Source organism: Macadamia integrifolia, chromosome 4, assembly GCF_013358625.1.
Source record: "Macadamia integrifolia cultivar HAES 741 chromosome 4, SCU_Mint_v3, whole genome shotgun sequence".
NCBI classification, from domain to species: domain Eukaryota; kingdom Viridiplantae; phylum Streptophyta; class Magnoliopsida; order Proteales; family Proteaceae; genus Macadamia; species Macadamia integrifolia.
Window position 1 is genome coordinate 35,043,624 of NC_056560.1, and position 13,493 is coordinate 35,057,116.

A 13,493-nucleotide genomic window follows, 5' to 3' on the forward strand; every position below is an offset into this window, starting at 1 on the left:
TTTTCCCATTTCCATTCTGGAATAGGTAGTGACTGTAATAAACCATGGGGCTTGTGTCTTTCAACCTTGACTTGCTGACAGGTGACGCATCTAAACACATGTGTAGCCACATCATTCTTCATTCTCTTTCACCAGTAGGAGCCCTTGAGATCCTCATACATTTTGGTGTTGTTGGGGTGAATGGAGTATGGAGAGCTATATGCCTCTCTCAAAACTGTATTTCTCAATTCATCATCTCTAAGCATGCATAACCTCCCCCTGAACTTGAGAATTCCTCCTTTAATCACAAAGAATTTTAGATTCTTCTGGGTTTCTTCCTTGCATTTTGTTATCAACTTTTGTAACTTTGCATCAGTACCCTGAGCTGCAGTGATCTTATCCACTAGACTAGGTTGTACCACCAATGCCAATAGTGACAAGGTGACACCTTCCACTAGTAGCTCCAAATCTAGTTTTCTCGCCTCCTCTATAAGATGCTCATTGGTGGTCAGTGATACGAGAGTTAGTGATTGAGATTTTCGACTAAGTGTATTAGCTGCTACATTGGCCTTTCCTGGGTGATAGTGGATAGTATAGTCATAATCCTTCATTAACTCCAACCAATGCCTCTGCCTCATGTTGAGCTCCTTTTTGGTGAAGAAGTACTTGAGGCTCTTATGGTCACTGTAGATCTCACTCTTCTCACCATACAAGTAATGTCTTCAGATTTTTAGTGCAAAAATCACTTTTGCCAACTCCAAATCATGGGTGGAGTAGTTCTTCTCATAATCCTTCAACTGGCGGGATGCATAAGCAATGACTTTCCCATGTTTCATCAATACACAACCCAATCCCAGCTTGGAGGCATCACTATACACAACCATACCACCTGTACCAATCGGAATAGTCAAAGCTGGAGCTAATACTAAACTTTCCCTTAGCTCTTTGAAGCTCTTTTCACAAGAATCAAACCACTCAAATTTCACACCCTTTCATGTGAGTCAAGTTATTGGGAAGGCAATACAGGAGAAGTTCTCAATAAACCTCTTGTAGTATTCTGCCAATCCCAAAAAACTATGTAAGTCTGCCACACTCTTGGGGGTCTCCCATTCTAGAACTGCCTTCACCTTGCCTGAGTCAACCTCTATACCCTTGTCTGAAACAATGTGGCTTATGAATGCCACCTGTGACACCTAGAACTCACACTTGCTGAATTTGGCGTAGAGTTGCTTCTCTCTCAGGCGTTGCAGTACTAATCTCTAATGAATAGCATATTCCTTTACACTCTTGGAGTATACCATGATGTCATCAATGAATGCAATCACAAACTTGTCTAAGACATCCTGGAATACCCGGTTCATCAAATCCATAAATGTAGCTAGTGCGTTGGTCAACCCAAATGACATCACCAAGAACTTATAACGTCCATACCTTGATCTGAAGGCCATCTTGCTGACATCACTATCCTTGATTCTGAGCTGGTGGTAGCCCGATCTAAGGTCTATCTTGGAAAATACCTTGTCACCTTACAACTTATCAAACAAATCTTCTATCCTTGGCAAAGGATACCGATTCTTGATGGTTACCTTGTTAAGCTCTGGGAAATCAATGCATAGCCTCAAACTTTCACCTTTTTCTTGACAAACAGTACCAGTGCAACCCAGGAGACACACGAGGTCTAATGAATCCCATCCTTAGAGGATCCTGAAGTTGCACCTGTAATTCCTTTAATTTTATGGGGGCCATGCGGTAAGGGGCTTTTGACATTGATGCCAAGATGGGGAGTAGATCTATAGCAGACTTTGTCTCTCAGTTTGGGGGTAAACCTATCAAGTCATCCAGAAATACATCGGGAAATTCCCTCACCGCATTTAACTCGGTCAATGGTCTAACTCTATCTCAGTATCCATCACAGATGCTAGGTAACCTTGACATCCCTTATTCAGTAGCTTCTTCATTTGGAGTGCTGATATAATAACCTTCTTGGGTTTCTTGGACTTATCCCCTAGAAAGACAAACTCACCCTCATCACAAGGTTTGAAAATGATCATCTTTTCTTTATATAGCACACTGGCTCTTTATGCGGACAACCAGTCCATCCCTAGAATCACATCGAAGTCGGCCATATCTAACTCGATAAAGTGAGCATTCAACTCATGTCCACCTATGGACACTAGACAAGGCTCATATATATAGTTCAGGCCTACTACACTTCCTGTAGGGGTACTCACTATCTAACACTGAGTCAATCCTTTGCGTGGAATCCCAATCTTCTTTGCGAATATTGGTGGCACAAACGAATGCGAGGCTCATGAGTCAATTAACACATGTGCAAGCAATAATGATATCAATAATGTACCTGTCACTACACCTGGTGCAGCCTCTGCATCATTAGCGGTCATGGCGAAAACCCTTTCCTGTGGTCTCTAGCCCTATAGAGGTTGTACTGGTTTGGAGGCTGCATAAATCTGCTAGGGCCTAGGTGGCAAGATGTAGGGTGCATCACCCGGCCTCCGGTGGGGGCATATCCTGGCTAGGTGGCCTGGCTAATCACAATGGAAACACCTTAGGCTCGATCCCACAAATTGATACACGCCACTAGAGTGGGAGGACTGAAAAGTCTGGCTAGCCTCCAATTTTCTGAACTACACTAGAGTTGGGTTGATATAAGGCACTCTGAAGGGTTTGCTACCTCTCCTGAAGTCAGTAGCCCCCATAGGGCTCTTTTCCATTCCCTACTGGGCCGAGAAGTTATCCCTAAGCCAGTCTTTAATAGATTTATCTACTTGGACTACCTCGGCATATGTTAACAGCTTCAACCCAGCTATGGTTGACCTAATTCCTGGCTTCAACCCTTTCTCAAACTTCTTGGCCTTGGCCCTATCACCTCTGAGATGCTCAGGAGAAAAATAGAATAGCTCCTCAAAGCGTTGCTAATACTCAAGCATGGATCGGGATCCTTGTACTAATTGGGAGAACTCACTCTCTCTCCTATCCCAAAAGCTCTCTAGAAAATAGTTCTCAAAGAAGGCCCCTTTGAAGTCTTTCCAAGTGGGGTTTGGGTTACTCGCCCTCAGAATAGGCTCAGTAGCACTCCACCAATCATTGGCCTCATTTTGTTGTCAGTAGCTCACACATAAGATTTTCTGCTCCTCGGTGCAACCCATTAGCCTAAACACTTTCTCCATGCCACCAATCCATCTTGATAGATATAATGGATCCTAGTCCACCTTTGAGAAGCATGGGGGCCTAGGCCTCTGAAACTTCTCCATCATCTTTGTCAAATCCGTCCAACCCTCTACTTGTACCTAGGCTTGTTCTGGTGTTGGATCTTGTACATGCCCATGTACATGTTGTTGACCTTACCCATGCACTTGCCCTTGTGTCCCACTAGATGTTTGAAGAGTGGCCGAGTTGACGAGCATCGGAATGGGTGCCGATGGAGTGGGGGTGCGGGCTGTGCATTATGGGCTTCCATTGCCATTTGGATCCTATTATCGATCCCGGCCATAAATTAGTTTTGTCTTTCCTCAACCTCCCTCATCATATTATTCATAATGGAGGCAACATCATGAGCAGTGAGCATCGGCAGAGCTGGGGGTGCATTTCGGGGTCTACCCCGATTCCGTGAAGGGGAGGCAGGAGGTGACGCACGTGATTGGGATTGGGACCGAGTGTTCCGATGTGACATGACTCCTATGGAGGAATCCGATTAGTTCACATACATGTACAAGGTTACATGAAATTGAACCACATGCATACATAGTGGGTCCCACATGTATACATAAAAGCAATTTAGGGTTAGAGCATGCATAAGTGGGGTCCACCAAGTATTAGATCCGATCGCACGCATATTAGGGAGGAAATCCCTAATTAAGGAAGCAAATATAATAATATAAAATAAAATAAAATAATAATTTGCTTCCAAAAATGTTCGCTAGAAACAGGGGGTTTCTTCACCAGAAACATGGTCATTCCATCGGAAATATTAGACCTATTTTCGATCGAACTGGAAAAGGCTGATTTGGGACATTTTTACTCACCAAAAACACTCAGTGGAAATAGGAACAGTGTTTTCGGTGGACCAAAAATCGCTATATATAGGCTCAAGTTTGGGGTTTATTTCACAAAACCCTATTCTAACTTGTGGAGAAGAAGAGGAAACATCCAAAGGAGCTCCTCCAACCTATTCCCACCTTTCTTTTGCAATTTTGTGATCGATTAGCACTGTCTACGCATCCAAGGTGAGTTCTCCTTCTTCTCTAACCTAGGTTTTTATATTTTTCTCTGGGAGACTTGCTTTACTTTTCTAACTTAGGTTTTAGGAACCCTACTGAATCATGCTTGGTCATCATGTTCGTAATCGCTGCACCATCGCACAAGAGCAATCGGCCATTCCTGAAGAGGAACAGTATGACCAACAACTGTTTCTCTCTGTGGCTGAATAGGATAGTTGGGAAAATTTTGAATATCGAAATGTGGATCTAGGAAAGTACATGCGGACTAAGGATTTTTGGCAGTTCTTCCTACGCCAATGCTCTGAGGTGATTGGATGGTATAGTATCCTGAATCCCAACCGGAGATACTACCCACGGTTGGTGAGGTTATTCTACTTTAACCTCCAATGTGAGAACTGCGGCATGGAAGAGATGAGGATCACTTCCTATATGAAGGGGTTCAAAATCTCCTTCGATATGAGGTAGCTAGCTAACATTCTAATGATCGATAACATAAGAGAGCTGGTCTATTACCCTCCTCGGACTCTAGCCTATGAGTTCTAGAATCCCAGGGTCCTTCAAGAGATGAACAATATGCTCACCAAGGCTACTTTTGGGTGGAATCACACTGTCAACTACCGAGCCACCCTAAAGGTCATCTGCAGGGCAGTTCAGTTGAATGTCCTTCCTACCTGTGGCCACTATGATGAGGTGTCTGTGCTACATGACTATGTGACGTACTGTGTGTACATGGGGGTGCCGGTTCGCTTTCCCTACCTACTGATGTGGACCATGGTGATGAGGTCCGAGGGAGGGACACGCAAGGCCAAAAATCTATGTTATGGGAGGATTTTGACTAATGTGTTCCTCCACTTTGGGGTGGACTTGGAAGGTGAGGGGTACTTGGGAGCTGATGTAATAGAATTGAATTAGGACTCCCTGAAGAAGATGACACTGGATATAAGTGAGGTCTCACTTGATGAGGCTGAGGAGGAAAAACCAATGGAGGTGGAGGGTCAACTGGGAGATGATGCCGGGGTTGTTGGCAGAGGTGCTGAGGGAGATGGTGGAGATGCTAATGGGGCTGTTGGTGGTGGTGGTGCTGGTAGAGGTGCTAGTGGAGCTAGTGGTGGTGTTAGCAAAGGTGCTGGTGGGGTTGGTGGTGATGCTGGTGGTGTTCCACCACTTGACCCACAGACTATGGGTTCCACTGTTGCCTCTTCCCGTAGCACTAGGGACGTGAGACCTTATGGTCACAATGATGTGATGGCCCACCTGGACACCACCACAAACCTTTTAAGGAGGATGGATAACCGGCTTGAGAGCATGGACAGTAATTACTATCTCATAGACAATAGGGTGGCCTCCCTTGAGGCATAGATGCAGGCGATGATCTTCCACCTTGCCATTCTAGTGCCACCTCCAAGAGTACATGGTCAGAACCAGAACCAGGCACAAGGCCAAGGGTAGCATCAGCAGCAGTAGGATCAGCAGGAGTAGTGGCATAGGTTGCCATGGTAGTCTTAGGATTTCCCATTCAGTGTTTCTTTAAAATTCTAGTTTCTAGATGTTAGTTGAAATTTATTTTCTATCATTTGCTTCTATTATTTGAATTCCTAGATTTAGGCTAGTAAGGATTTCTAGCTTTCTGTCTTTTATTTTGAGAAAATTGGTGTAAGCTTATGTACTCAGTTCTTGATTATAATGAAACAGCTTTAACACTTATACTTGTCTCCTAATTGTATAACTTCTAGTATTTGTTGTCTATAAAATTTTTAATTTCAATCCTAATCCCCAAATTCTAGTTTAGTTGAAATTGTGATTTAAGGAAGAGCATCGCACTCTGATACCAAGCTGTCACACCCCACTTTCAGTAGACCAAACTTACCATATATGAATATCGGTGGTGTGAGTAAGATGCTTCCTCATCTTAAGAACCTACCAGGATCTCTGATAGCAATACCTTAATAATTCCTAATCTCACAACATAACCAAATAATAGCAGCGGAATTAGAGTATAATAACAGAATCATAATAAATTGGGGAACATCTAGTGATAGTATAAATATCCATAACTAGCTTATCTATTTACAAATATTCGAGACTTATAATATTAAGTTCAAAGTATACCATTCACAAATCTGTATCAAAATGAAAAATTATGCCAAATATCTCATGGTGCCGCGTAAGCATATACATCACAGGCACAATTCTGATCATGCTCCCTTGCTTCTAGCATCCACCAGTCGCTCACTCCGTACTTGAGTCCGGAGGAAAGAGAGTCACAAGCCATAGGTACAACCGTTCCTGCATCATCATCTAAAAGTGGGCATATATATGGGGTGAGCTTTCCAACTCACTCACTGTGGGGTGGGGTTCATGCATAACTAAGCAAAGCAGCTACATAAATAATTTATGATAAATGATAATAGAAATTAAACACATAATCTATAATGCTCGTGATGCAATTTATTTATTTTATTATAATTAAACACATAATCCATGACGCTCGTGATGCAATTCATTTATTTTATTATTCACCTAACAATACAATTAAGTATGGTAAATGCTATTATGGAACATTAGGTTGTATGCCTTGTCTCGGAACCGCCATCGACTACGCAACGATACAAGCCCTAGCTGCGATTAGGAGCATATTGGTCCTAGTATACGGCCATCGGTGACCCAAAAAACCCCTAATAACCTCCTCCTGGCAGTCATGGCACCAGTATGTCCATCGTTTATGCCAAACAGTTTCCACCTCCGGCAACAATCACATCGTACCGTGGGTGTGGCATTCCGGGAAGGTTCATCAAATATACCATAATGGATTATCTCACACCTTAACCCCCTATTGGTAGGAAAACGTAGCATGGGGAATATCACCTAACCACAATATCCTACATGCCTTCATAATGATACAGTTAGTATGGACCATGCGACACCGGTATGTCCATCGGCCACGAAGTGGGTCCATCTCCAAGTATAGTCCCGGGGTACACGATACTAGGAGCACATCGGCCACAAGGTGTAACCCATGACTATATACCTATCTGGCATGCATAGTAATTGAGTATAGATTACGCAACACTGATATGTCCATCGGCCATGAAGCGTATGCATTTCTAAATGCAGTCTTGGAGTACACGATACAGGTAACACATCGGCCACAAAGTATAATCCACGAATACAACTAACTCTAATGTACATAATCAATGCCTGAATGCAACAAACATACAGAAATCATGGTACTGTACCACCTCGGCCACACTGAATTTCTTCTCATATGTACAACAATTATGTGGCGATCACGATACCAATACCACCTCGGCCACACCAAGTCCCGCCACATATATTAATATACATCTCATATCATTTTTATAAAAAATAATAACATGTAATAGAACATCATCATCAATTAAGAAATATAAATAATCATGCGAGAATCTATACATGTGAATATTTCTAAAATAAATAAACATTCCCAAGAGTAAAGCAACCATCCCTCACCTTGTTTACATTCAAATGGATCGGGTTCCAAGTACGGCCACCAAGTGTCCAATTCAATTCTGACCTCAGGGTACGTGCTCATCACTATCCTAGGCACAAAGGTAACTGAATGTCAATATGTGTCGGGAACATTGGGAGGGGTCCACAGAGGTCATCCCCAAAGGGTACAGGCAAGGTCCCACAGTGACAGTACTATCACCGGAAACACTCATTGAGAACAGTCATTGTCCACTGAAAATATTAGTGGTGGTGTTTTCGGTGGACATAACAGAGAGCTCCTAAGCCCAACATGTTCATCTAAAATAGCCAAAGGAAACATATCCAAGCTGTTTGTGGTGGCATATTTCCGGTGGTAGTGCAGAAATTGCCCATGAGTTTTGGGGCTTTCCTGCTAGGGTAGAATTGTTAGGATTTGTTCCATGGAGTTTGTGGGGTTGTTCCTAGCATCATTCTAATCCATTAAAATCTCAATTCCACTGAGCCTTTTGAGAGATACATCAATCGAATGATTAAAACCCTAGGTCACCATTTGGTCAATCTTGTTGTCGAATCTCATCAGACTCGATTTGAGCTCGGCAATAGTACCGGGGAGGTAAAATACGAAATCCCCAAGCTCAAATAGGTTCGTGGACTAATATTCCTCTTATACCTAGCTTACCCTAGCTTAAAATGAAGAGAGAGAGTGGTAAAAGAGGTAGTACTTTCCTCCAGTAGGGATTCCGACAACTAGGTGGGCAATTGGCACCAAGGTGAGCCTCCCTTCTTCTCCCACTTCTTCTTCTTCTTCCTCTCCTCTTCTTTCCTCTCCCATGATTTGTACAAGTGAGAAATGAGGAAATGAATCCTCATTTCCACTTATATGGTAAATTAGGCCTTAGGACCTATTTGGCCGACCATTGTCTAGTCCAAGTAGGTTAATTCAACTTCCGGGGCATGTGAACTCGACTCCCTTTGGTTCATAAGATGTACAGATCATGAGGAAGGTGTGGGGGAGGATTTGGGATCATCCAGGGCTGTCTATGATGCAGTTAGTGGGACCCACTTGCATTAGAACCCAACCAACAACCTAAGTGGCCAACAAAAATAGCCAACAGAAACAAGCCCTGGCTGTTTTCAGTGGGTTGTTTCTGGTGGTCAAGACAGTAACCTTTCTTAACTGCTTACTGTCCACCAGCTGGTCTCACATAGGTAGTTACCCTAAGCTGTGTTTATGGTCTTCCAGTAATTTTGGTGCGTGTCGGGATTCAGGTGTGAGGTGTCAAGTCACTTATTGTCTGGATCGGTAGGTATGAATCCCGTCCAGTTGGAATGGCAAGCAATACACAAACATGTGGGGTCATCTCTCCCCCTTTGACAATGGGTAACTTCAAGCCAAAACCCGGTGGTACTTTTCACCTCCAGTCTGAGACCTATCACAACGATTCAAATTAGACCGGGTTAGGGCACGGGTGTAACACATATTAGGAGAGTAAATTAAAATAATGTTCCAGCTATGGAAGCTTCATGTATACTGCATATCTAGGGAGATCTCTTTCCTCATAGGGAGGATTGGAACCCTTTAGGCACCATTTCCTGAATAGGATACTTCTGATCCTAGTTTGAAAGTTGTGTATAGGAATACTTCATCGAAAGTGTATTCCACTGAGGAATCCTGTGAGCATCAAATGCCAATTGACTTGAATTTGGTGATTCAATTGCTGATCAACCTATTTAACCAAACGATCTAGATCTGGTTGCTTGGTGGCCGGCCTATATGTCATTAGCGTCCCTTAACTTGCTACTTATTGCTAAGCTGAGACAATGCTTCTGGCTAGCCATTCGGTCATGATTTTTGGGTGCTCCTGAGCTATCGGTTGGCCTTTGGGCATGGCGCAAATGCCCATATGTGTCAATCTCCTTACGCTATAGTTGACCAACCATTCGGTGACTAGTTGTCGTTGATGACGATTTGTCAAGCCACGCCTAGGCAGCAATTTGTCGACTGGGAATGTAGCTTGGTTGGAGCCAAAAAAGTTTGTCTAAATTTACACTAAATATGTGCTTGCACATGTTGCCTCCCTCGGTCCTGGTGACATGCTTCCAATGGTGGCATACTTTGTCATAACAGAATGCCCCCCTACTCCTACCAAGCTACTTGTGGTCGATTGGAGTATTCATAACATGCTTGGGCGTTGTCACCCCATTTTTCTTGACACATCATTAGGTTTGGCCAACTGACATGACTCTTTGTCAAGCAGCATGGTTATTCTTTTTTTTTGTTGTGGCCAAGTGACATTTTCTAAGGGAAGGATAGCTGCCATGAGGACATGCGCTTTGGATCTTTTTGAATCACCCTTTGTAATTAATGAGCCGCTGGTTTTCTGGGACATGTGTTGAGGTGGCAACAGCTAAAAGATGATGTTCTAATGAGTTGATGACTGAGGGAATGCCATATTCCCACTTTCAGCTTGGTGATAGGGGGTTCATTCTACCCTTCCAATGAAGGGTGTCACTTCAATGGTTCAGCATTAAATGCTACCCATTCGTTTGGGGGTGAAAAGTGTCTTTTTATAGCCTTAATTCTGTTTATCTTCTCCATTTATTCTTCTTCCATTTTAAGTTCAAGATATCATTGTTTCACGCATCCATTCTCCTAATCTTATCCCATCACCTTTGATGCGTCTTCTTTACATCCGATACAATCACCATCATCATTGCACTCTCTTTTCCTTGTTGGACTTCATTCGCTGACTAGTAAGCTTCTCCTTTGTCTTTTTCAATTCATTTCCTTTTCATCCAAGCTTTCTTTTCACCAGTAATGGCTTTCGACCGAAACCTAATGGTAGAGATCGAGTTGATTTCTACAGCTAATAGGGAAACATTCACCCCTCCGGTATGGATAGAAGGGTTGCCTTGGAGACATAATCCTTGACAAGAAAGTGAGAAGTGAAACTCAAAATAAACATTATTATCACTGGTGAATCTCTTAAAAAAAAAGTGGCTTTGTAATGGTAGGAACATGAAGAACACTATTTAACTGATAAGCACGAGAAGGAGGATGAGAGGAATAGAAGAATAACCAATGTGAGAAATGGGAAAACCATTACCATTACCAACATGAAACTGATCTGAACCATTGTAATTTTCCTATGAAGAGAGAGATTGGATGTCAGGGGTAACATGATGGGTAGCACCTATGTCAGGGTACTTGGTTAGGGCAAAGGATGGAGGGTAAGGAGGGGTTGGGAGAAAGAAGGTTTGTGATAGAGGCCAGGGGTGCTATAATGAGGATGGTTTGGTGGTTGTAATGATTAGAGGGAGGTTATGGACAGGAGGAGTGAGCTTGGGTTTGAGGGCCATAAAAGTAGTTTTGGGTTGTGTGATTTGTCTGATGGTAGATGATGTAGAAGAGACCGCACCATGGCTCCCCCGGCCGCCACACCAACCTCAACCCCATGTCCATGACCATAACCATGGCCAGAGGAGGAGGAGGATTCAGAGGGAGGTGTGGCACTAGATTGGGCTACATTAGTGAATGCAATTGTAGTAAATGCCAATACCTCAGTTTCCTTGAGCTTCTAAAAAGAATGCATGCTTTTATAGCTGAGAAGAAGTCCACTAAGTTTAGTGTATGAGGGAGGTTCCAAATTTTTTAGGATTGATGGAACAGTATCCTAAGGTTGGTTTAGAGAGTGGAGTGCATAGATGTTGAAGTCATTAGGTTGAAGTGGTTTGCCTGTGGCGGCTAACTCCTCAGATATAAGCTTAGCACATTGAATATAGAAAGCGACAGACTCATCAGGTCTTTGTTGGAGATTCTGAATGTTAAAGTTCAAAGACATCAGCCTGGTAGAAGAAGTAGAACCAAAAGTTCAGATCTCATAGTTGGATTCCTTGTGGAGTATAAGGGGAAGAACATCCTCAAAGAAGGAGGAAAGAAGCAAAATAGTCATAGTAGCATCTTGTTGTTATTGGATTGCAATGGCAGCAACATCAGAGGGGCGTGGATGAGAACCATCAACAAAAGAGTGAAGGTTTGGCCATTAAGGAAAGCGACCAATTGCTTGCGCTATAGGAGATAGTTGGTGGGTGTCAATTTGAGAGACACATAATGATGAGAATAGGGGATAAATTTAAGGTTTCAAACCCTAGAGGAAGCGGTAATGGAACTCACGATAGTGATAGGGGATGAATCCCCTATGGAAGGGTCCTGCGACATTGAGAAAGCGCATGAGGGAGGAGAGATTGGCTACGGTGCGAGGCTTTAGCCATGTGGCTTTGATAATATGTCAAAGTTAATGTTTCATTATATTGAATGTTCTCAATAGAGATGTAACACCCTAAACCTTGGGGCAACTCAGTCCCAGAGATGGAACTTGACTAAGAAGGGAATGCTAAATTTTATATTATAGACCCCATGCATACAGCCATACAGCTGTGTAGTGGGGGAAATATGCAAAGTAGAGGGCCAGGTAAGAGGAGTGAAATTTCCTAAGGGTGTGGGGAAGGTCTCACATATAGTGGACTACCTAAATCAAAGGTTTAGACTGCTAGGGAAGCCAAAAGGAGGCAACCGGTAGGCTGCCTACTGGCAAACCGACTAGTTGGTTGTAGTGGCAGAATGCCCAAAAATGAGGTTTTTCATCTGTGGGCCACACTGCTTTGCTGGGTAATTACACCATTTCTACCATGTGTAGGGGCATGCCTAATGGTTCTAATGCATTAAATTGCATGTCAAACTCTAAACCCTATAATTAGTTATTTAATTTTAAATATTTAGAAAAATAGGTTTTTCTTAGAGGTACAAAACCAAACAAACCCTAAGGTTTGTTTTGGTCTCTAAAAGAGGGGAGGTCGGCTATTGTTGCCCTCTCTTTTTCTATCGAAACTGTATAAAAACAGAGAAGAAAAGAAAAGAAGAAAGAAAGAAAGAAGAAGGAAAGGAAGGAAAGGGGAAGAAGAACGAAGGAAAGAGAGAGAGGTGGTGCTACCTCACCCTACTATTGCTGCCTCTCTCTACTGCTACTACTACTACTGTTACTGTTATTGCTGGTGTTCATGCACTCCCCACAGGCTGCCAGTAGTACAAGATGCTACCACAACTGGGAATGGAATTTGGAGCTGGACAACAACAGATGGACTTGCCCGCACACCCTAGGAACCTTAGGAAGGTAAAATATCCTACCCCAACCTTGTGATTTTGACTAGGGTAGGAAACGGCCAGGGGTAGGGTTAGCCTAAAATTGAAATTGGGAGTGGGAATTTGCTTATGAGAACCCAATACAGCCTCCCACAACAAAAGCCCCAATTCCTAGACCCCAATTGGGACCTAATTGACTGCAGGGTTGTCCAAAAAACCCTAAATTGTAGAGCTTTTCTTAATTGAGCTAAATGGTTGGTAATTGGAAGTGGGATTGACCCCCACATGATCCAAATTTTGGCCAGAGATAGGTAGAAAATTTAGCTAATACACCCAGGGTGCAAATTTGGTGAATTGGGACCCAATTGACCCAATAAAATTTCCCAAAAACCTAAATTACGATTAAAAATTGGTCCATAGAGTGTAAATAATTAAAAAAAAATGTGTAGGACAAGATTCAGGTATAGGAATTGCCTGGCACAATTCTTCCAAAGAGAATGCAGGGTGCTGGGCTGAAAATAGCCTATTCTGTTAGGGGAACCGGCCAACCAGTTTGGCTCTGACAGAATAGTGTTGTTAGGTTTATATTAGCACCGTATGCCCGACATACTATGAGTATGTGACCTAACTTGCTCGAAAATGATTGTATAATGTAGGGATAGGGTTCA

General features: G+C 42.9%; 1 protein-coding gene across 1 annotated transcript; it reads left to right on the top strand.

Moving 5' to 3' along the window:
- Positions 1-5,144: 5,144 nt before the first annotated feature.
- Positions 5,145-5,576, top strand: LOC122076422 (biorientation of chromosomes in cell division protein 1-like). The gene has a single exon (XM_042641718.1). It carries the CDS (start codon positions 5,145-5,147, stop codon positions 5,574-5,576), a length of 432 nt encoding a protein of 143 aa, XP_042497652.1.
- The last annotated feature ends 7,917 nt before the right edge of the window (positions 5,577-13,493 follow it).